This window comes from Phalacrocorax aristotelis, chromosome 9 (assembly GCF_949628215.1).
Source record: "Phalacrocorax aristotelis chromosome 9, bGulAri2.1, whole genome shotgun sequence".
Taxonomy (NCBI): domain Eukaryota; kingdom Metazoa; phylum Chordata; class Aves; order Suliformes; family Phalacrocoracidae; genus Phalacrocorax; species Phalacrocorax aristotelis.
The window spans coordinates 33,638,771-33,663,861 of NC_134284.1; the positions used below are offsets into that span (position 1 = coordinate 33,638,771).

At 46.9% G+C, this 25,091-nt stretch overlaps 1 protein-coding gene across 2 annotated transcripts in view; it reads right to left on the reverse strand.

Annotated features, from left to right (window-relative positions):
- TMEM260 (transmembrane protein 260) overlaps window positions 1-21,060 on the reverse strand; it is a 36,342-nt gene extending 15,282 nt beyond the window's left edge. For both annotated transcript variants that reach the window (XM_075104302.1, XM_075104301.1), the window contains exons 1-4: window positions 20,909-21,060; window positions 15,333-15,364; window positions 14,431-14,582; window positions 646-823 (exon numbers count right to left, since the gene is read on the reverse strand). In XM_075104302.1, the coding sequence (XP_074960403.1) occupies window positions 646-823; window positions 14,431-14,582; window positions 15,333-15,364; window positions 20,909-21,014 (468 nt within the window). In that variant the 5' untranslated portion in view covers window positions 21,015-21,060. The remainder of the gene's footprint in view (window positions 1-645; window positions 824-14,430; window positions 14,583-15,332; window positions 15,365-20,908) is intronic.
- Window positions 21,061-25,091: the final 4,031 nt, after the last annotated feature.

The following is a 25,091-nucleotide window of genomic DNA, read 5'->3' on the forward strand; positions in this document are numbered from 1 at the left end:
AAACAGAAGTAGAAAGAACAAGACTACCGAGTAAAGATATCATTTCGCTGTCTAGCCTGTTTATAAAATAGAGAATATAGCACGAAATTTGAAGTCTCTGTATTTAGCAATGCCATTATTTTAGGGGCATATTTAATTTCAAAAGAAGAACTGATTGAAAATGTGGTCATTTCTGTTTCCCAGTAGAAACCTGGGTTTCTGATTAGATGAAGTTTTTGTAAAATGTATCTATTAACACCAAGGAAAAATATCAGTTCTGGAAACAAAAAATTGAACGCCCACAGCCTAGTTTGAGTCTTTAATGCGGGAAATGAAACTTTGCACTAAAACGTTTAGATGAAAATGATTTTGCTTTTCTTGTTTTCACCCTGTGTGCATTAAACAGACCAACTCCAAACCCACCCAACAGGTCCCAACTCAGCCCTTAAGCAAAGTGGACAGGTTTTTCAATGTTTGGCACTTTTGAATACCCAGGTAGGGCAGGGACCGACACCACCCAGCACAGGTGCTGAACCCAGTGCCAAAATTTGGCCTTCTTTATTTAAACAAAACTAAACCAACATGAAACGAATAGGAAATTAAGCAGACGCATGATAACTAATTGAAAAAAATAAAGAACTGTTCACTTTGCTTGAGATGTTTTACCTTTGATCTCTCTTTTGCTGTGGATGCCTCCTCAAAATGCGCGGTGAGAGCCATCAGCAGCCCCACAAACAGATTGTTTAAGCTAAAAACCTCCGCCGTGATGGACCACTGCCATGTTAGACGAGAAAATGAAAACACCCCCGCAGCAAGGATTCCTCCAGCATATGAGCCAGAAAGCCTGCAAACACAGATAACATGAAATCTTCTTTTCCAACAAAAAAGCCTACTTTATTGTCCTTCGTTTTTTAATTTTTTTTTTTAAACATACTGTAGCAGCAGGAACGATTACTGCCACCCAGCACCCTGCCAAAACATTATATGGTTAATATCTTCCTAATAATTTCTTTGTACTGAATTGCAATTGGGAAGAGCAGGTGTTAGCCAGCCTGTCTGTTTGCAAGCCACTCAACACCAAAGAGTTGGCTTCTTCTCGCAAGCGCCACGAAAACTTCCAGTATCAAATTTGGTTCAGAAGCCCCGATGAGCGACGGCCCAGGGGGTGATGGTAGGCCGAGCCAGGGAGTCACGCCTCTAACGGGATACTCTCAGCTGGAGGAGACGCCAACAAGGGTGCAGCCTTAAATTCATCAAGGCGCTGAATAAAGAGTGGATTAGAGCTATTCATGATGGACAGCATTAGCAGAGCTTTCCTGCGGGGGCGTTTAGTGTCTCGGAGGTGGGTAAGGATTGTGGTGCCCATGGTCACGGCAGGGAAAGGTGCCCACTGGGGTCGGGAGCGGGAAGAATGGGTGTCAGCTCCAGCAAGCGGGAGAGAGCGGAGGAAGCGGGTGAAGCCGTTGGGATGGCTGTGAGCCTGAAAGCTTGGCACCTCTGTAGCTCCCAGATGGGATTACGGCACATGCTCCCCACGGAGCCACTTGCCCAACTCGGCTGGATGCTGCAGCTGGCGCAGGGAGCCCACGAGGTGGGATTTAGCCCAGGAAGCCTATTACGACCATTCTGCAATAGCGGCTCTTCCCACCCAGTAGCATCGGGAGCGGCTCCAGCTCTGCCTGTTTGGAAGGTCTCCCCTTCGGCAAGTCACCCTGAAAAGACGCCATGTAGGGCACCACAACCACCTCAATTATGCCTTATCCAAAGACATAAATAGCTGTGGCTATGGTCAAAGCTCCTCTCCAGAAATTCACCAACCCACTGTGAGACTAAGGCAGCCTCTACCACAAATTGGGTATTTTTTTAGGCCCACCCCAGGCGCACACACTTCCATTTAGTCCTAACATTTCCAGCAGTAAATTATAAGAAAGCCAACTTCTTCATCAAGCCACCCATATAATTTGCGCCTAAATACTGTCCATATCCTCTAGTACAGCAAAAGTCCCCAGTGGTTTGTTCTGCCCATCAGGGACTGGAAAGTAGATATCCATGTAGGACTTGCTTATGGGGTTCCTCACATAACTCTGAGATAAATGGAGACCTACAGCCTCTACGAACAGAGACGAGGGAGCTGCTGGCACAGCACTCCCTAAGCAAGGGCTCCCCTCTCCTTAGTCATGCTCTTCTTCCACCTTCCTGAAATGACCTCAGTACAATGAAAAGCCAATGTATTTCTGTAGATGTCAAAGGACTTATGAAGTCAGAATGGGAATTTTTAATCCATTAAAAATGGGAAGTAGGGTTCATGGGGAGAAGACTGGGATGAGGGTTTGGGAAGACCAGGTCTCTATTTCTCCTCCTGCCACCTACACTGGACATCCTGGGTGGTCTGGGACAAGCCACTCTGCTGCTGTTGACCCAGGTATCTGCAAAATAGGACTAATGATTTTTATCTCTTTTATAAAGTGTTTTCAGATCCGCAGCCACAGGAGGTAGCTGGAGGGTGAGAAGCAAGGCAGTTCAGTTAATATTGGGGAAAAAAGAAACCAACTCTCAAGTGTCCGAGGCCAGAGCAAGACAAGCTTGGGGTGACACAGAAGTTCAGCATCAAGATTGCAAGAAGGAGTCTTGAAAAATCATTGGAAAGGCAAAAAACTTAAAATTCCCAACTGACAGCAGGTGGGACTGTTTCAGACCAAATCTGTGTCTGCAAAGCACCGTATAAGAAGAAAGGTGAACATGGGGCCTCTTCTGTAGGAAAAAACTTGGAAGTATCTACTGCTGCCAGCTGAAAAGCCCTGGCATGCTGTGCTTGCCCAGCCCTGACACTGCCATACAGGTCACTCCAATCCAGCCCTTCTACACAATAATTGTAAGATAGGATTATTTTTGCAGGGCGAACACCAGCATGTCTATAAAATGAGTTGCTACATCCTTATCTAAGTCCACAGGGTAGTGAGGCCTTGTTCAGATATAAAGCTCCCAGCCTGCAAAGTCATCGGTGTAAGAACTGCACCACGGATTTCCACATCTCACCCCCTTTGCCCACTCTTACTTGAGCCTGCTCCAGCCGCCAATGGCTGCAAGATCAGCAGGGGGCCCACGAACCAGCGTTCGCCAAATTCACCGAGGCTAGATGGCCCTGAAGACCAGCTGTGTTTTCAGTAGCATCAAGACAGATTTGAGGCTGAATCTAATGGCACTGGGTGACTCCAATACAGTCCTGGTGATTTGGTTCACACAAGTGTATCTGCCTGCCCCAATATAATGGGAAAAGAAGTCTAAGGACTTGTTCATAGTCATTGAAATGACTGGTGATGAACCCCATGCCTCCCACAGCTCTCCTGTGCTCACGGATGCATCCCCACCATGGTGGACTCTTCCAAAGCCTAAACTTCACTGCGGTTCAACACAGTTCCAGGTATTTGGCATGAAATTCTCCAAGGCAAGACCTGTCACTCATTGCATTAATATAACATTTTGAAATCACACAATTGCATATAGAAAAGGTGTTCACAGGCATGAATGCAGCTCTGTTGCTTTTGCTACCAAGCCAGCTTAGCAGCCCTGAGTCTGTCTCCTCCAAGGGAGAGGTGGGACACACATGACCTGTCTGGCAAGGTTTTCAGCCTCAAAGGCTCTGGCTGTGCTCTCCTTCTCCCTGTTACTAGAAAGATGTGGCACCAGAACAGAAAAATGAAAGGTGCAATGGAGTTTGCAGGAATCAAGTCAGGAGTGGTTTCTGCTCCTAGAAAAATAGCAGGAGAGGGCAGCAGGGCCATGTGTATTTACAAACCGAGAGAACCCCCGATACACAAACCCTGCTACACAACATCCCTGTGTTTTGACTAAACCCTTTAAACAGCACAAATTTTTAGTTATAAAAGAACAACTTTGTAAATCCCTTTGAAATTCTTGCAGGGAAATAAGGTAAAAAAAGTAAAACAACCTTTTGAAAAACCTTGGAATGAAGAGCAGCATTTTAGGCAAACATCCCCATCATGTACCAGTTCTCCTTGTCTTTCCCAGAAAAGACTTGAGCATATCATTAGAGTTCAAATGAGATGAAAGAAATCCTGTCCTCTTGATAAAAAGTCTCAAACCTGCGATTCAAGTATGAAATAAGGTTTAAGCAAAAGCTACTCAACCCAAAGCTTAAAGACTTACCCCAGCTATGTGGGGCAGGGGACACCTCTGCTCGCCGCCCAGCGCAGGGTCAGCATCCAGCACCAAGCACAGTCCATAGATCTGTTTGTCAGCAGAGCCGGTGTTGCCTTTAGTTTCCTGTGAGACTTGTGGGAAAGCCAGGCTGCCAAGCTTACTTTGTAAAAGCATGTTGCATGCACGAAGCACTAAGCTCCTACAAGTATACTAGATGCTAAAAAACCAAATGGAAATGTGTTGCGTTCTTGAAGAACATCAAGACAGTAGCTTTGGGAAATGCAAGATGGAGACCAAGAGTTTTTTGCAGATTCTGGTACCAGCAATGGAAACGATGGATTTACGAGTTTGCTGATTTAGAAGGAAACACTGTTAGAAGTGGAAACGATCAGAGCAGGTATCTCCAGATAAGGATGAAGACTACCTGGCAAAAAAATCCCCAACACATCCAGCAGGTCTACCCAATGCAACAGTGCATGGTGCAAAGTAGCACCAGCAGGACAAGCAGAAATTAATCCTATGCAACAACGTCAGCATGATGCTGGGTCCAAATTAAATCAACCCTGCCTTGCAGCTGGGCTAATACGGCTATGCTCCTCATTTTGATCGACTTGAGGATCTCTGTGCACTGCTGCACTCTGCCATCCGGCAGCCTCTTGGACTTCTGCAGCGTGGAGTGACACCGTGCTCTGTCTCTCTTGCCTTAGCATTAAGACAGCCCCCAAACCCACACCTCTTAGTTGCTTAACACTGTCTCTCCTTTTGACAGCACATCAGGGCTCCAGAGCAGAGAGCAGCAGTGATTCATCCTCGCTTGACTTCTACTCATGGTTCTGTCTTCAAAAACAACATTTTTCAAATACAGTTGAGGCGCTACAGAAACATGGCAAAGACCCGTGACAGCTGGATCCTCGACTAGCCTCCTGTACAAGTAACATCTAAGAGGACTTTATCCCATTGCTTCTGGGGAGCAGGGAGAGTAGCTTCCTCCTCACCTGCAGCCAGCATGCTTCCCCCAGTCTTTGGAACTGGTATGAGAAAGAACAGGTGACTGGAACAAGAGGATCAATGAGTTGCCAACAACAAAGCCACGGCAATGGTAACAACCACCCCATGTTCGTCTGTCAACCGTGTAGGCATAAGCTACCTCGCAGTGACTCCTCAAGAAGAAAGGCTTTACAAAGAGCAAAAGGTGGGCAAAACTCCACTATAAGGCTCTGTCCAGTGGAGGTAAGATCCTGGGCTTGGGCTAGGTAGGGACCATCTCTTGGAGAAGGCTGGGTCACCTGAAGGAAGTATTCAGAGTAGTAATACCCTGCCATTGGAACAGCCTCAGCACACAGAAATCAGGTCATGAAAGAAGAGATTTGCAGCCAGTGCAACAGTGGGAGAGTCTTCATAAATTCTCCCGGGGCTATGACAGCTCTACCACCGCCCGGCCTGCTTTGAGAAGGACTGAAGCACCGAGCTTGAATAAAAGCTGCCTTCTAGGCTTGTTTATCTTACACGGACGAAAAGCCAAGGGAACAGCTTGCATTTTTGATTGTGCAAAATAACTCATCTGGGGCAAGACATGCTCAAAGCACACGGAGCAATTTATCAAAACAAACCAAGGGGGAAGAAGGTCCCTTCCTATCAGTCAACCAACTCTAATCTTCTGAACATAGGCAGAAATTCCCATCATCTGAAAATGCACTGAGAAGGGGCAGAAGCAGTCGGCAAAGGAGAGGTCGCACAGTCCTTTGTGAGAAGAATTTTCCCATGGCATCCCGAAACATAAAAGGAAAAGTCTAAAAAAAAAATAATATTATTATTTTGTTTTCCTTTTCAGGCATCCAAGTGAAAGAATGCGCGGCTGGGCCTCAGCTCCAAGGGCGCAGGCAGCAGAAAATTGCTTTAATCAGGAATATTTTAGCTGCAGTTTTTTTATTAAGAGTTTGCAGGAACAATTGGGAAAACTGAAATGAGATATGATAATCTGTTTTTGCAATTATAGCTTTTAGCTTCTGATTTGCTGGCAATCACTAAAACATGTCAGTTTGCGATTCAAAATTCAGCCTCTCCTCTAAGTTTGGTGAAACTTTCTGTTAGCCAAGAGCACAGGTTACAGCTATATGCATTTAACAAAGAACTTGCTCAGTGTTTTTATTTTTTATTTAGAAAATAATGGCAGACATTTCATATTTAATAATTTGCAAAAACTTATTAAATGTTTGGTATAAAGCTATACATGGATGGGAATTGGGAGTTTAATTAAAACATTTTCATTACACGCAATCTTCAGTGCACCAGATTCATAAAGAAGAAAACTAAGATAATCAGAACATTTTATATTTGAAGCTGATGTATTAAACACTGGAACTACCTATCTGTACCTAGGGAAATAAGCTGATTATTTCTGCCTTCTGTTCCCTGCAAAACTTTACAGGTAGCAGATCTCAGCCTTGCATCTTTTTTTTTTTTTTTAACTCAATGTAATAAGAAAAAACTTTCCTGCTTTTTAAAATCTCCACTAATAATCTAAATGATGGATTTATTTTTAATTTCAGTCTCTGCCTGCACCTGCAGATGATGACCCTGATGTCAGCGGTTCCCTGTACACTTGCCCAGGCTGCTGGTATATCACCAGCAACTTCTGCCTCTGCAAGGCTGTGACTTCGCTTTGCAGTAGCAATGATATATCCTTTCAATGTATTTTTATTTCATGGTATAAAAGACTAATGCATTAAAGGTTTAACATTTCAAATTAAACTTAGGGGATTTCTCTTGTTTGATTTATAAAAACAACACTTTTTGTTTTTAGGTAGGTTAAAAAAGAATGGGACTTAGAAGACTGAACAACCAAGCTTTCCACAGATACTTTTTGAGTATGTGCATTGGTGCTGAAATAGAAGATCTATTTAAAAATAAAACACAGATAAAAATCCAAACATTAGTTTAGGACCTAAGTAATAATAATTATCCCCCAAACCCCCAGTCCCTCTGGGTTTGCCTGCCTCTTAGTCACAAACACTCAATGGACAAAAGGCGGTTTCTCTTGCTCTCAGCGCTGAAGAGCCAGCGCAGGTACTACAGGGAATAGCAAACCAGATTTTATTCTTCCTCAAGGACCTGGAGCTGAATAGTCTCTTAAGCCCTGCCCGCAGCCTCCGCACCCGGTGCTGGAGGAGGAGATAGGACAGTGTGGCTTGGCTCGCCTATCCTGGTTGAGTCTTCATGGCCACGAGGAGAGAACTGAAACCAAGCAAATGGGCAGGAACACCATAAAAAACATCCCAAAACGGGCACTCTGGTTATGACTGATGGCTGTCCTTTGCATCAAATGGGACTGGAGCATCACATGACTTCAGCGTTGCCGTGGACCCACTATTTCTCAGGGTAGGGGCGAGCAGGCAGCATCCTCACCACCCTCCATGTGCATTCAGTGCCACTTCTGCTCGATAGACCCTCACATCCAGCTAGGGACTGCCATAACTTATTTTTTAAATTTTTTAAATTTATTTTTAAATTCTTTCATTGAAACATCACAAGTTGAAGAGGGGATGCTCTAGCCTGGATAAGGAGCATTAAGCTAACAAGGATTTTGGCTAAGGGCAGTTGGTCCTTGCACGAATCCTCCTGGACTGGATGTGTCCAGTAAGGACACCACTCTGTAGGGTAATATTGAGTCCCTGCCCGTCCCCTTGGTAAATACAGGCCTATAAATCATAGAATCATAGAATCATTAAGGTTGGAAAAGGCCTCTAAGATCATCAAGTCCAACTGCCAACCCAACACTACCATGTCTCTTAAACCATGCCCTGAAGTGCCGCATCTACACATCTTTTAAATACCCCCAGGGATGGTGACTCCCCCACCTCTCTGGGCAGCCTGTGCCAGGGCCTGACCACTCCCTCAGGAAAGACATTTTCCCTAATATCCATCTAAACCTCCCCTGATGCAGCTTGGGGCCGGTTCCTCTCGTCCTGTCACTGGTGACTTGGGAGCAGAGACCAGCCCCCCCCTCACTCCAGCCCCTCTCAGGCAGCTGCAGAGAGCGAGAAGGGCTCCCCTCAGCCCCCTCTTCTCCAGGCTAAACCCCCCCAGCCCCCTCAGCCGCCCCCCAGCACACTTGTGCTCCAGACCCTGCCCCAGCCCCGCTGCCCTTCTCTGGACACGCTCCAGCCCCTCAAGGGCCTTCTTGTCCCGAGGGGCCCAAAACACAACATTCACAAAAGTCACCAGCACGTGCAAGAGGCGCCTTGCATGCCAGGGCCGCGCCACCTCACCTCCTCTCACCGGGAGGACCGGGCTGCGGCGAGGTGCCCCGGGATGGCAGCAGGGACCTCGGTGGGTCTGGACACCGGGGATGGGAGGGGTCCCTGCGAGGGCTCGGCAGGGGAGCGAGGAACTTCAAACCTCGCTCGCTCCCAGGCACCTGGCACCGCACCAGAGCATGTGGCGGCCCCTTCCCAAGAAAGTTTGGTGATTAAATCCAACGCCTCCATGCCAAGCTATGCCAGAGCAGTTCAGTAGGTAGCACAACTCACAGCCGATTGATAAAATGCATATACAGCTGCACTGCTTGATAAGTACTGCCCCGTACTCACACCTTTCTAATAGTGAGTTGTAAAAACTGTGCTTCCAGCCATTAAAACTGAGAACTTCTATCCCAGTGTCTTTGCAAGCAGAAAGGGTATATTACTTAGACCCATTATTTGATTCACAATCCTTAGAAAATAGGTACGCCTTTATCGCGGGTGCCTGTAATAACCGATGCCTACTTCCTGCAGCCGAAAGCCCCAACCCTTGGTAGGAACCGACTTTAGCTATTTAAATGTTTTATAAGTTTTTTTTTTTTTTTGTAATTGCAGAAACTTTTCCTAATCTGACATTTGTTAAAACCCCTTATTAGAAATTATGCAGCCGTGGAAAAAAAAAAAGGGGGGGGTGGGGGGTAGAATAGACTAAAATATAAAATAAAATAAAAATGAGCTGGCTTCACAATTACCAAGTCAGCCCATGCAGCCCTTCGCTATTGTACGGAGTGGCATAAACCCCCCGGCGGCCTATCAGCTCCCTGGCAGGCAGGGGGCTGCGCTATTCAAAGCGAGAGATACAAGCTGCAGGGCAAAAACCTGGCAGCTCCCATCTGACCCCCCAATCCCCGGCTGGTGACAGCTCCAAGCTCCATGGCAAATTAGCCCTTCTCACATTACAATTGCAGGAGACAGATTCCATTAGCGGTATCTGAAATTGAGTGGAGAGCTGCTCCGTTATCAGACTTGACTCATAAGCGCCGCTATTAATCAGAGCTATGATAGCATTTATATATTTCAAGCTATCTGCCGCCGCTGTGATATTCTGCTACAAAGGGTTGATGGGACTTAGGGAAGGGAACAATGGAGCTTTCTGGGAAAAGCAGAGTAAATCAAGAAAGTCTGTGACTTCCGCACATTCTGAAGGGATTGCGGTTTACATAAATTTTCTCCCAATTGGAGATTGAGCTCTTCCTCATCTTACACATGGGATTTAGTTGTCACTCAATGGTAACAGCTGTGAAAAGGTGAAGCGGCCCACCGCTCAGAATATTGCCTCCGCTTTTAAAGCAATTAACCCATGAACAGGAGGATACCTGGTGATATCAAAGGGATTAAGCCAGGCAGTGCATTATTAACATTTCCTTGAACTAATTCTAACTCTGACTAGCTGTCAGAAAAGACTCTTCAGTCTTTAAAAAAAAAAAAAAAACCAAAAAAAACAAAAAGAGTTTTTTTGCCCTGCTTCCTCCACATCCCCCCCCTCCCCGCTTCAAAACGAAGCAGAGTTATTGCAGCCTAATGTGCCTACTTCAGAGCAAAATGGAAATGAACAGATTTGGTAATGTCTTCAAACAGACTGAACTCAGTGCTGGTTTATTATGGGGACAAGGGGGAAAAATAGATATATATATTTGTGATCTATCTATATATCTCTATATATATATATGATCAGTTACCCAGAAGTCACAGTAGATGTTCTTCTAAAAGCAAATTAACACTTGAGTACCTTCCCAGCTTCTCTCCCTCCTAAAACTTCCTAACTACTTGTTATTAAACGCTTTTGAAATGGCAAAGATCTTTGTGCTGTGCTACCACAGCGATAATCTGTGATAATCTGTAACGTGGAAAAATCCAAATACATCCTGTAAGGAGTTTTCTCCTTCCTCAAAGCCCAATATTTTGATTTCCCATGATGGTCGAGTGGGCACCGGCATGGCACGCAGGAGCACTCCCCTCTCACCCCTCCATCTTCCCCAAGCCGTGCCCCAAACAAAGGGAGTCAAACTGTTTGGGGACGACTCCTGCTCCAGCAAACCTGCACACCCCAGGGACACAGAGGATTTCCCCCCGTCACAGGCAGACGACGACTTTTCCCAGCATGGGTTAGTTTTAAGGGACCATCAGCCATGTCAGTTTTACAGGACCATCCCTCTGGAGATGGCCACGAAGGTGACCCATCCTCCTGGTGCTCCAACATGCCCGGTCCTTCTCGGGGACCTTCCCACGAGAGCTCCAGGACTCACCTCACTGGAGCAAGAAACGTCGGAGCCATCAGGATGACCAAGTGCCATTTCCAAAACACTTTTATGATTTCAAAATGATCCCATAATTTTGACGATTTCATTCTACAACATGCCTAATGCTCATTTTTGTTGGCGGTGGGATAAAAGTTGGCTCTGGTTTTCATATGCACCCACAGTGGGTTACTTGGAAGGTTGGGGAGGCAGGAAATGTATATATATAATAAAATATATATATATTAGTCCAAAACTGAACACGATACCTGGAACAGCAAACCCAAGAGACATGAACTGCTTGGTTTAATGCAACATTTTCCCCCTTTTAAAAAACCTGTGTGCAACTCAGCCAGGATAAAGACAGCAAAATCTTACCAGAAGTACTTGGGCAACGACACCTTCTACTCTGCTACTGCCCCTGTAATAAATTGGCTTTGTATATTTTGATACAGCAAAGCAGCCAAGCTATGAAAGGTATACGCCGAAAAAAAAAAATGCACTTAAAGCAGGGGAAAGCATCCTATTTCTCTTTGCAACAGAGAATGCAAAGGATGCATCATCTGTGCAGAAAATGACACTTTGGCAATCATATTATAAGATGATAATTGGTTTACTTTGTAAACTTGCTATGCTTTGCCTCCCACAGTAAAACAAATAAATAGTTGTTTATAGAAACAATCCTATAGCCGCACTTGCTGCGTCCTGAAAACATAAAGCAGCTCCCCCCCTCTTTCAAAGCAAAGATGAATTATTTGCCTCAGTTCTAAGCAGTCCGAGAAAACTCTTTGTAAATGCCATTTTATGATAATTACAAGCAATTTATTAAGAATGTGCAGAAGGGGAAAAAAAACCCATATTTGAGAACTAATTCAAAGGAGTAAACCACTGGTTCAGCGATAGTCTGGATTACTGACAAAAAGGCTTTTTGCATCAACGCGGTTCGACATAACTTTGTTTTAAGAAGCACAATCCGGGCTTAAAAAAAAATATAATGAAATGATTAGTTTAACATAATATAATATAATGAATTAACAAACAAGATGTTGGGGTTGCTTCCTATCGACGCCGGCAGTGTCTGTGCAGAGCATCCCACCAGCCATCACCTGGCAGAGGAGAAATCTGTTTAAGGAATAAATTCGATCCTAACCCTGCACACGCCGTAACATCCCAAACGCCACCCAGGCACGGAGGGAACCGCCGCTCCTTCCTTAAGCACTAAAAGAGATTGTCCCGACCTGCCGAGCAATAAAGTCGGGAAATGCCTCTTAAACAAAAAGAGTCAATGGGGAAAAAAAGGGAGAGATTTACTGTACGGGGATGCTGGGAGGCACAGAAAAACCCTGCGAGGGTAAACAGCAACCCTGCCCGGCTGGTGGGGAGAAAGAAAAGGTTTTAGAGGTTAAGTTCAGGTCAGACGACAAATGAAATTGTAACAACCCAACTGACATTGTATAATGTCTTCTTCCACCCGATCAATAGGGCAGCGTCAGCCCCATTACCATAGAGATGGCTTCCTCCCCGCTGAAGGGTGGCTATTGTTTGAGGAGAGAGATTTGCCACTTGAACTGTGTTGCTCCCGAAGGATGTGTACTTCATCAATTATTTGTATTCCTAACATCTACATATTTTCATATTAGCATCCACACTTCACGCGGCAGGAGGAGCAGGTGCTTGTTTTTCCTCCGGTACCTCACAGGGGTCACCCCATCAGCTAAATTTTAATTATAAAACCAAAAATGCGGGGCGATTTGATAGACCAGTTTAGATCCTTTGTGAGTCCGGACAAGCCCGGTTAAAACCAAAACACGCCGCCTTCAGATAGTTACGGCTGCCGCGCAGACCGTGCCAGTCAACGCTTTCTGAATGGTATTTTTTTAAAAAAGTAAATGACAACAGAAAGAAAAAACTTTTTTTGCTAAATGAATGTTGTAAAAAATAAATCCATTTTAAGGCACTTAAAAGGAAAAATATAACATTGTAATTTGGAAATAAAACTGACCCACAGTACCTTACAATCCACTTCCAAAAAATCAATCGCTGCTAGGCTGAATAATTGATTCCGCCAGCACCCTGTATCTATGAAATAATTTTCTCTAAGTCCTAGTAGTTTCTAACATCTCCCAGTTCCACATTTTCCCTTCTTTTGTGCAAGTTTTAAATTTGACAGAAGCAACATCTTCCAAATCCAGTTAAACGACAACAATAAAAATTAAACCTCTAGGAGTGTAAAAATAATTCCCAAATTTAGCTTGTCATCTCTCTCCTGTATTCTTATTTCCATAAAGTGACGATCGCATCATTCATAGGCACAAAACGGGCACGCAAGGAACTGTCACACCAGAGTTAAAACTAAAAAGCGGGGCAGATCTTCACAGCGACTGTAATACCCGGGAATAACCGTAATTTAAACAACATAAAATCAGAACCCAATATTCAAAACCTTTAGCAACTCCTTGCAGGAGTTTTTAATATCATCAAAACGAGTTGTGCTCTGACGCCGCGCCTGGCACTGTGCACAGGAGGGCAGCGCCACTTCCAGCTCCCCAAATACACTATAAAATATAGGATATTAAATTAAATAACGCCGACTTAATTACTTGTATTACTCAACAGTAAAAGCAATCGCTTTAAATGCCTATAGAAATATTTAGGAATTACTCAAGCAATTCCAGGTGTGCTTTGGAGCTGATGCTACGTGAATGTGCAAAAGCAACTCCTCTTCAGCAGAGGAAGATGCACCCAGACAGACGGACCCCGTGGACTGAAGTTTAAGTGCACTCGGGGCTCTCGGGCTGGGCAGGATCTGGTCCCCCTCGTTTATTCCTGGCTTTATTTCTAGGTTGCACTCGCTCTCTGGGAAGGTTTCCCCGAGGGGCAACGCAGCTCTGGAAACGGGTGGGAGAAAAGGGCTTTTGTCAAAATAATCTCGCCCCGTCTCATCCCCAAGCGCCCCAATATCATTTCAGATTTCACTATTTGCAGCCCAGAAACGTGCCCTATTTTCCCTGCAAAAGAACATCAGAAATTGTTTGTACGGGTTGCGATAATCCTCTCAAATATGGGTCAGGCTGAGGTTAAGAGCAGCCAGAACTTGCACATCAAAGACAAGCGGGGTTAACAAAATCCCCAACCACGTGCGCATCCCGATTGTTCCCTTTTCTCCCGAGGTTAGAGGTCTGGAGAAAAACGGATGGGCTCCGGCCGCCCTCCCCCGCGGCTGGCAGCACCCACGCCGGGGAAAGGCGGCCGGTGCCGATGCTTGCCCTGGTCCTTGGGTACCGCCGGCAGGCAACTGCCCATCCGCCTCCGCCGGGAGCTGCAATTAAACCAAGTTCACGGTTTCGCGATAGGTGAAGCTCATCCTGTTAATTTAAACAGACCATCTGCATCTTTCGAGAACGACAAACTTCATTAGTTCTGGTTAGTTAAACCGAGCGGTGATTTGTGATAATGAGCCTGAACAACCTGTCACGTCCGTGTGAGGGAAAGGGCGCACTTTTTATTATTACTATTATTATTATTTAACAGAAAGAAAATAAAAGAGGGACCTTTTGTGCGGGGAAAGAAGGTCAAATTCAGATTAAACCACTGTTAGGTTAATCAGAGGAACTAATTACAGCTGGAAAGGGGTGGGGGGGAACGCTAGTCCCAAGGCCAGAGGGGAACAGAGGGAGCCTTCGGAAACTTCCCAGGCAACGGGGAAGTGCCCTGCCAGCATCACGCCAACGAGAAAACACCCCCAATGACTTTACCTGAAAACCGTGTAAAAAAGCAAAGAGGCGGCAGCTGCTCCCAACAAGCCGCAGAGGAGATTGACTCGGTAGGCGGGGGAGCCGACGGGCAGCAGCCCCGTCGCCAGTTTGGCCAGCAGCGTGAACAGGGGGTAGCCGGGAGGGTGGGCGACCTACGGACAGATCGATACGGGGTTGAAAAGGGGTGAAATTCTATGAAATCAAAAGGAGAGCCGCACGCCGGGGTCCGGCGGCAGCAGCCGGGGGATCTCCGAGCGGCGCCTCTCCCCGACCCATCCGTTCGTATCAATTTTAACTCCACAAATATTTTTCCTTAGTGGATTTGGCTCCACGCCTCGCCCATAATAATGAGGCGGCGAGAAAAGGAGGTGCCACGTTTCATTAGCGTGCCTTAAAGGGCTCCTTGTTTGGGTTCACAGTATATTAGGGTCATTCAAAAGGCTGGGTTTTTTTGTTGTGGGTTTTTTTTTTTTAAAAAAAAAAACCAAACAGCTTCTCAACTATTTTATTGGTTAGCAAGTTGAAAGACCACACTGCTATCGGATTACCACCGTGCTGACAGTCCTAAGGTCTTGCCTAAAGGGATCATGCACCATAATAAAGTTTATTAAATAATAAAACTTATTAAAATTGTTAACCCGATTTATTTTATTCTCCCCAGCTTATACAAAATTTGGGTTGATAATAAGCCAGCTACTGTATATACAGTAAAGCCTTTGCTTTATAATTTAGTTTAATTGGATTTAAAACTTGAAGTAAATTGTCGCGTGCTGTACTTATAAGTTAGTAAAAACTGTGGTTTGAAAATAAATTAATCTACTTTACTCCATGCTTAATTAAACTTCCTTAATTCCTAAAACTGTTAATGAGAGCATTGATTAAACAATAAAACTAATACTTACTCCAAGCTCATATGCGGCTGTGATCAGCTCCCCTGTGAAAAAATAATGTAAAACCAATAATTACTATTAGGAAATGACACTCCTCCAAAGTTTTCAAAATCCAAATGCTTGCATTGGGGTTTTGCATTAATTTGACTGGATAAAACTGTAAATCTGTAGAGATTTAACAGCATGAAATTTTCTAAGAATATTTTCTCCCTCTGATGTCATTGCACAAAATATCTTTTGTGTGTTTTCGCGAGACTTTTATGAACAGATAAGTTAAAGTATAGGTAGGCTCGGGTAAAGAATGGCTTGAGATACTCAAAATGCAGACATCCGTGCGTGTGCATTTTTAATTTAAAACCAATTGACTCAATAACTTTCAAGCATTACAGCTTGCAACGCTTAAGCTGCATTGTCTCTTAAACAACCCGCTTGTTTCTCATTAAAAAAAACCCACAGCTTTATAGTTTTAAAGAGGGAAAATACAATCATTGATCGTGCAAATCTGCATCCATGTATTTGGGAGCGCTGCTCTCCCTTGACACTAAAGCGATTCTTGCAGCATCTGCCTCGCCAGAAACTCTTTTACCTGCCAGCGGATGCTGCATCCAGCAGCCGCCCCCACTAGAAACACCACTTACATTTTGCATTTCATTTGTATTTTATGCCAGGACAAATAACCGCCACAAAAAGATCCACGTTAGCACAATAGTAACACTTGGCATTTTTAGAGCACTTGACACAGAAGCATTTTTCAATGCTCCTGAACAGCGTATATTAAACGTATTCAATAGGCGCGACACACTCAGGGATGAAGGACACAACCAAGGGGCAACAAAATTAAAAATTAGGCTGCTTTTCCTTCTTTCCTTCAAATTTCATGATCCAATTTTACAGACCCTGGTCACCGGTCCTGCTAATTTTGCAAGCGCCAACGTCGCAGCAGCTTTGTCCCACCGTTAGATGGTAAAGATGTAAAATGAAGGATGGTAAATTCACAATATTTTAATTCCTGCGCATTATTGCCTCCTCACCACCCAACGCAAAGGAGGAGGATTCTATAAATGGCGCTTTTAAATCTTGACATTAAATTAAACAACATATTTTAAAAGGAAGATCTAAGTCAACCCACTATTGCTGTTCGTCACCACTGTAAAATTACAGCTATCGCCCCGCGCGATGCCCGGGGGACCGCCCTGCGGCTTTCTGCACAGAAGCCTCTCAGATGTGGATTTTACAGCGCCTGCAAACACCAGCTATTTTTATTGCTACTCTATTTTAAGAAAGTTTCAACCTATTGCAAGACAGCCTGAAAAAAATAATCAGACGCAATGGGAAAACCATCCATCCCAAGCTGAGCCCTTTAGTGTCAGCAGCTCCGATGCTTCCAGGGCATGGCGAGGCTGGGAAGCAATCGATCCCCCTGCACACAGCAAGGTGATGCTAATAAAGGAAACCCCAAATTTGGCATCACAGGGGTTCCCCAGCGTGCTGGCACGTGCTGCTCTGCGCAGCGGCAAGCAGCGGATGCCCATCGCATCGCGGGGATTCTGCTCCCGAGCCAGGCACAGATTTGCCTTCATTAAAGTCCTTCTGGGATACAAGAATACATGCACCTAAAATGGTGCTAAAGATGATTAAGTTCATGCTTGTTGCTATAATATTGGTTCATATCATGGGCAAGAATAACCCCAAAGAGATATAGACACAAACCAACCAGAAAGCTGCAAAAAAAAACCCAAAACCCTAAACCAAAACAAAAACCCCAAAAAACCCTGGTGGATGCCACTGCCAAGCTTTGAAAGCCAACAGCACAACTTTGCCTCGTAAGAATTAAGGAAAAAGGAGTAAAAGAAACTGCAAAAATAAGCTCCCAGGCTGCAGGCCCGGTGAATTCCACTGGGAAAACCAAAGGGAGCGCACAACTCCCACCACTTCAGGTACGGTTAATTCTCCATCTTCCACCCACATACCCGCACATCACTTACAGCCTCTATGGGCTACGTAAGATATATATATATAAAAGATACAAAAGATATGGGCTATGTAAGTGCAGAGCACTATTATTAAATGACAAAACACACAGAGTAAGACTACAGCAACCAGAAACTTGATTTCAATACATTTCTCATGACAGAAAACGATCTGTGGCATCTTCAGACGCCGGCTCAAATGGGAGACACTATTCCTGTATAATCTTGGTGTCCATATGTTTCTGACCGTCCGGCTTGATTCCCCAACAAAGGCGTTCAGGCACCAGGCCCAACGCTGCCTGAAAACTGATTTATCCCCAGCAGGGTTGGGGGCCGACGTCTGAAACCTCAGAGGGAAGGTTTGGGTTAGTTCTTTCTTTTTTTTATTTTAACCTGAGTTTATTGGATCCCTTTTTAAGTTGTTTTAACATCTTTGGGTGTTTCCGAATTAGCTTTAAAATGCATTCTCTCATTTCTTTATTAGAACACTAAGTAACACGAGAAAGCTGCCAATGAAAATACCTACTGCCTTCTATGGTTTAGGATTACTGCAAACTTCAGGAACAATTAAAAACATACGGATAGCTTAAAAAAATATAATAACAGGCTCCCTGCCTGAAAGCAGATACAGCAAATCCTTAAGCACCTCTTTACTCACACAAGTAGCTTCAGTGCTTTTGATGGCACAAGTTTGAACCCCGTGCTCAGGGGCGGGCAAGTTAATCGCCTTGAGCGGGGTGGTGCAAAGACCTGCCGGAGACTCCGGCCAGGCGGCAGCTCCGAAGCACCCCGTGGGCTTCTCAGGCCATGAAAAACCAGGGGAGTAACCCAAAAAGTCTTAAGACAACGCAATGAGCTGGCTGCTGCCTGGGACAGGCACAAGAGGACGGCAGGGACAAGCCTGTCTCTGTTCAGCTCCAGTAACCACACACAACTCAGGCAGCAGATTTAGAAGAAAATGCAAAACCAAAAAAAAAAATTAACTAGATGTAGGGAGTGAGATCATGGAGCAAGATCATGGAGCCAGCTGGGGGACACCGTGCTGAGAGACTGCCTCTAATGTAATTCCCTCTAATGCAGGTTGCCGGAAGCCTGTTAAAGCATCCAGTCCCCCAGCCCGGCCGCTCCTGGGACACCTCTCTGCTGCACCACCGTTTGCAGCACACACCTGGTTCGTGTCCTTGACACCTCTAAGAAAAGTTATTAGCAGCGGAGCGATACACGCTGCACATATTTAGTGCATTTCTACACGTGCAGCTGCTGTGCTAGGAAGAACCAGGATGCCTTTGGAAATTAGGGGAAGAGCAATCCCCCCTCCTGCCTCCAAAATGGGATAAAATAAGCACGATAACCCAGGGAAAGCGGGGTGAGCCCATGCCTGTGCTGCTTGGCCGCCCGCGGTACCCACCAGCATAGCTCATTGAGCAAGGAATGGACCCCAGCACTGATTCATCACCAAATCAGGAGAACCTGCATCCCACTTCATAAAGGGCGCTAATGGTTATTTGCATCCCAGAGGCAAAACCCAAGCTCAAGTACAATTAAAAACCAGGTTCACGCAGCATGAACAGCTCAGAGCACAGGCACCCTCCGCGATCATGGACGCGTGTTTCCCATCAGGGAGTACTTTAAAAGACAAAACGGAAATAACTGTAAATATATCGATCATCATGTATTAACTGACACAACCAGAAGGAGCAAAGCCAGCCCTTTTACAAACTCGGGAGCAAAGCCATCGGGGTGCACATTTGCCAGCTTAGCCAGGGCACGCTCGCACGCCTTGCCTGGAGCTCGGGATGCAAGATCTATGGAAAAGGGATTTTAAAAGAAATTCTTTTAATACGGCGCTAACAGGATCCCTCTGATCCACACATGGGAACAGGATAAATGGATAACACAAGGTTGCACCAATGTCCATCTACACACCAAAATCCCTGCTCTGAAGAGCCAGCTAACCAAGGGGAGTGAGCTTGGCGTAATGAACACACAGCTCCCTCCTGTTATCGTTGACTCAAACACCCTTCACTTGAACCACTGCTCAACTTTACATTGGTGTGTGAAATGCTACGCTGAACACACCGAATACAGGCTGCCTTAACCCTGGCTAGACAAAACCATCCTGCTTTTACCAAGCGACACTGTCTTTTGCTTAACTCTAAACAAAAACTAACAGTAAATTTTGAAGAGTTGTAGTTAAAATGTGTATCTCCCTCTCTCTCCACACATACTGAAGCTGTAAAATATATGCATCCATTAAAAACCCATTTATTTATATGGAATTTTATGCACTGCTTGGATCCGAAACCAGCACAGAGTTAAACAGACCCACTCAACGCTCTTCTGGGATATGAAAAAATGAAAGGATGCTCAGTATCTACTCCATAAAAAAAAAATTAAAAAATCAAAGCATCACCTAGAAAATCCAAGCCCTCCTATCCCCAAACCACAGCTGCACACATGCTACAGAAGGAGGGCAGTTTTTAAAGCAAGACCAGATTAAACCAGCAAAACCACAGAAAGACCAAAGAGGAGAATTTTGTCCCGTCTGGTGGCATCAGCAGCACAAAACAAAACATAAAGACAGCTTGTCGCTGTCAGCAAGTCACACTTGCAGGCAAGCAGATCCAAAGATTTCATTGCTGCAGTGGCTGCAGCTGCACAGGCCAGAGAAGGCGACAGCCCAAGCAGCCATACCACATCTGGCAGGACAGCACATCTGCCTCCTGATGCCACCAGCCGCCCCCAGAGCTCCTGACTAAATCCTTCACTGACAGGCTTAGATGAAAGCAAACTATTTGCTGCAAAGCAAACAGGTGCAGGGAGAGGATCAGGTCAACAGAAGGTGGCCAGGGGGCTCCAGCCCCAAGGAGTGACCATGCTGCACTGACCCCAAAGAGGTGAGCCCCCCAAGGCGTGACGGTGCGCCAGGCTCGGTGGGGTGAGCACCCCAGGGAAGGATGCAATAACCCAGCTCTGGGGGTGTGCAGTGATACAGGGTGTCCATGATGCACCAGCCTGTGGGGCAAGTGCCCCTATGAGGAGGATGCAACACCCCAAGCCCAGTGGGGTGAGCACTCCACAGAGGGACTGCAATGCACCAGCCCCTATAGGGGGCGTGCAACTCTATGGGGTCACAGCGACTCACCAGCCCCTATGGGGGGGGTTCAACCCCACAGGGTGACTGCAACCCTATGGGGTGACAGCAACATGCCAGTCCTATGGAGGGGGGTGCAACTCTATGAGGTGACAGCAAACCTATGGAATGAGCAACTCTATGGGGTGACAATGATGCACTAGCCCCTACTGGGGGAGTAAAACCCTACAGAGTGGCAACAGCCCTACAGGGCGACAGCAATGCACAAGCCCCTATGGAATGAGCAACCCGTGGGGTGCAGCGATGCACCAGTCCCTGTGGGTGAGCGGGGAGGGCAACCCTATGGGGTGACAGCGATGCATCAGTCCCTATGGGGGCATGCAACCCTACGGGGCGACAGCAACGCACCAGCCCCTAAGGGGCGAGCATCCCTACGGTGCCACCTCCCCGGTGGGGCGGCCCCACGGGGTGCCCCACCGCCCCTCCCCGGCTCGCGGGCGGGCTGGCGACGCTGGGTACGTTACCCGCATCCCCGCCGGGCAAGGCAGGCGGCAGCGTGGCCGTGTAGAGAGCAGCCACGACAGCACCCAACGCGCCAGCCCCGCTCCCAGCCCCGGCCCCCGCGGCCATGTGCGCCGCCGCGCCCGCGCCTTCCGGGTCCGGCCGCGCGGGGCGGGCCGGCTGTACCACTCTACCCACTCCGGGGAGGGGAGCAGCACCACCTCGCCCGCCTCCCCGCTCCACCCGCGCCGCCACCCCGCAGCGCCCATCATCGGCAGCGCTCGGACAGGGACGGCGTAAGGCCGCGGGCCCGGTGGGGCGATCCAGCGCGGCCTCCCGCCCTCTCCCTTCCGCCACACCCCCGCCGAGGGGAGTTGGTACAGCCGGAGAGGGCGGGGCGGAGGAGCGCCCCCTTCGGGGAGCGCGGGCGGGACCACCGCGCGGGGGGTGGGCGGGGCGGAACCACCGTCCGGCGGCGGGGGGACGGCGGGAGCGGGCTGCACCCCCCTCCCGGGACTGCTCCTCACGGCGGGGCCTGGGCCTGGCCTGGGCCTGGGCCGGGCCCGAGGATTTCTGAAACACCAACTTTCCAAATTCATGTTAAAAACCCCGTTACACAGATAATAAAAAATACACGCCCTGAATGGGGCGACACGAGATGCTGGTGAAGTAAAGGGTTGGTGTCAGCAGACAGGCTATTGCAAGTGTCCATTCCTGCCGCGGGAGTAGTTAGGGAAGGCAAATGGCACCCTGAGACCCATCGGTAGGAGAGTAAAGCACATCCATGGAAATGATTAGGTATCTACATCCAGGGAACAAGAGGCTGGGGAGAAGCTCTGCAGGGACCTGGGGGCTCTGGTCGATGGCAGGCTGAACACGAGCCACCAGCGTGCCCTGGCAGCCCAGGGGGCCGACCGTGCCCTGGGGGGCACTGAGCCCTGCATCGCAGCCGGGCGAGGGAGGGGATTGTCCCGCTCTGCCCTGCGCTGGGGCGGCCTCACCCCGAGTGCTGTGGGCAGCGTTGGGCGCTGCAGGACATTGAGGGTATAAAGCTACTGGAGAGTGTCCAGAGGAGGCCACGGAGCTGGGGAAGGGTTTAGAGGGGAAACCGTGCGAGGAGCGGCTGGAGTCCCTGGGTTTGGTCAGCTGGAGCAGAGGAGGCAGAGGGCAGCCTCATGGCGCTCTGCAGCTCCCTCCCGAGGGGAGGAGGAGGGGCAGGGCTGGTCTCTGCTCTCTGGTGACCAACTCCAGGACCCGAGGGAACGGCAGGGAGATGTGCCAGGGGAGGGTTAGGTTGGGTATCAGGAAAGGGTTCTTTCCCCTGAGGGTGATGGAGCCCTGGAACAGGCTCCCCAGGGAGGCATCACGGCACCAGCCTGGCGATATTCAAGGAGCACTTGGCCAAGGCCTCAGAGACATGGTGTGAATTTGGGGTGTCCTGTGCAGGGACAGGAGTTGGGCTCGATGGTCCTTGTGGGTCCCTTCCAACTCACAATGTTCTATGATTCTGTGATTCTATGATCATAAGCGGCAAGGCCATACCTGGAGAATTGAGACAGATTAAAAAGAGGCTTTTGAATACAAATGAAAAAGGTATAGGAGAGGGTGACTAGGATAATAAACAGCCTTATGGATTAGATCTAAGTGGAGACGTTAGAAAATTAGATTTGCGTTTATCAAAAAAAAAGAGCAGGATTAAGGGTTGACACGACTGAAAAAACGCGCATCATGTTCTGGGGAGTGGAGAAGCTGGTGCCAAAGGACCCTTTTGAAACAGCCAGCACAAAAACCCCAAAAAGGCATGAGCCGAAACCGAGAAAGGTATTAATGGAATTTAGGGAAGGTCTTTGTACACACTCCAGCTCTTATGTACAGAGACGGCAGAAGAAGCTGAAGTAGCGACCCGCTCAGAAGTTAATCGGGTAGCTTGAAGGAACTGGTATTTGAGGGTATAAACACCGGCTGAATAACGGCTGGGCCCACGTGGCTGCCTTCCATCCAGAAGGCAACCGCTTGGCTCTGTGGTGACCGAGTGAGCTTCAATATACTCAACTCGTTGGCAGGTTTCTGCCGTTATTGGCTGAGATTCATCGGGGAGAAGAAAAAGATATGTTGCAATCCTCCGCCAGCCATTGTCACTATGGTAATGAGAGGGGTCATTGTTCCCGCACCCGTTGGGGCTGCTAAAATGTAATTTTAGCAGCAAAGTGTGCAGTCTGTGTGTGAAAGCAGGCTGGTGGCGAGGCTCTTTATCCGAAGTGTGGCTTTTTTCTGTGTGGTATTTTTCTTTCTTTGTATTTAACTTGGAAAAGGCAACCAAAGACAAATGTTAACCATGACTGATTACAATTATATTGATGGGGGAGGTAGCAATTTAAAGGCAAATATCGAAATGTGGAAGAATGGTTGGTAATAATATGGTAAGGACAAACTATTCTTTAATTGTCCTGCAAGTTGTTTTATATCTTTGTCATGCAGAAACTGGAACTTTTTAGGGTGCCAGTGACAAGGTACTTTGCTGTAACATGGTAGGGCAGGCTCACAACTGCCTTTGTCTTACTGAATAACTGCCGCTGTTTCAAAGGCCAGGATTACAGACACACTTTATGCCAGCTCAAACGCTTTGGAGAGTGCATTTACGTTTTCCTTCTTTAAGCAGAAATCTACTAATTGATGAGATTTGACTCCCTCTTCTTCGCCTGGCGTGACCCAGGGATCCGACCAAGGCAAGAAGGACATGCGGACCCTCTTTTTTTGTTTTTCTCAGAGCCAGGCAGATATTTTTTAACCGTTTTCATTCGTGCTCTGGAAGTTGAGAGTTGTCCAAACCCACCTTAAATTCACCTCGCTGCAAAGCAATCACAGCGACACTCTGGGCTTTCTCAAAGCCGTGAGGATGGGCTCAACAGCAATAAAAAAACCCACCACACTAGGGCAAGTGGAAAGCATTTGAAAGATGGCCTTGCGGTACACATATTGAGTTATTTAAAAAAATCCCTGGAACTTGTAGCACGAGAGCATACTCTAGTGGCAACTGAGCAAAGAAAGTGCTCATGGTTTGTGCAGTGTCCTGACGGTGAGATGCCTCCCACCTTTCAGCGGGAGGCTTAGTCTCTCCTATCTCCTCCTGCTTCGTGCTCTGCGCTCAGCCCAACAGGAAATACCCAAGGCAGGCAGAGAAAATAAACAGGAACTTCTAAAGTAATTTAAAAACACAGCTTGAGAACATATCTCCCCAAAATGGCTGTGTACTCAGAGAGTTGTCTTTTCATGAGGCTCTATTGCAGATTTTCTCCCGAGACACAGTTTAGAGGAGGCAGGAGATAGGAAAAGGGAGAATAATACTTAAAGCAAATTCTGTTCACCCATGGCAGTGTCATTACAAACTTGAATGAACACAGTTATTGCAAATAAATAAAAACAATAGACCAGAACCAGTTTTACATAAGAAAATACTGAAATACTGTTCAATTAGTCCTAAGCTTTAGTTAAACCTTTTCTTTCGCCCATCAGGTGATAAGGTTAATACAGAAAGCACTCAACTGCTGTACTTGTGTAACAACAGTCAGCATCCATTTAATGAACTTACGTGTATACACATTTAGCAAAGCTTCAATATTGTCAGCGCTGGACTGGCACAGAATTTTAATGGCAAAGTAGCCAGCCCGGTCTTCATTGTAAACAATATCCCCATGTAAGGAAAGCATGTCCTCATGGGGACCATTAACAATACAAATAAGCACGGCTTCTATATTTGAACAAGAAGTTTGGCAGTATTTCCACTGAGGATATATGTCTGCCTGCAAAGCACAAAAAGGAAGATTATGCTACTTTTATTTGTTCTTAAGTGGCTTGAATAAGCTGCATTTTATGACTTCTTGGGGTTTTTTTGCAGGGGGGGAGGAGGGGAGACCAGGCTGATATCCCACATTTAGAGCAGCATGGCTGCAGTAGCTAGGCATGGTGCAGAGGGAACTCCCAAGGGGAATAAAGTAGAATAAAAGCACACTCGGTCCAGTGAACATCCCTCTGGCCCTGATCACGGGGCTTTCGCTGCCCCATCCTGCAAGCACACGCGTTGGGTAGTGCTGAACTGTGTGGCCTCCAGCTGCACCAACTGAGCTGCGAGTGTGGCCCAGGATGGGCCACCGAGGACAGGTTTGGATGTGGCTGGTCACCCAAAGCACGTGTGTGCCTGGATACGCC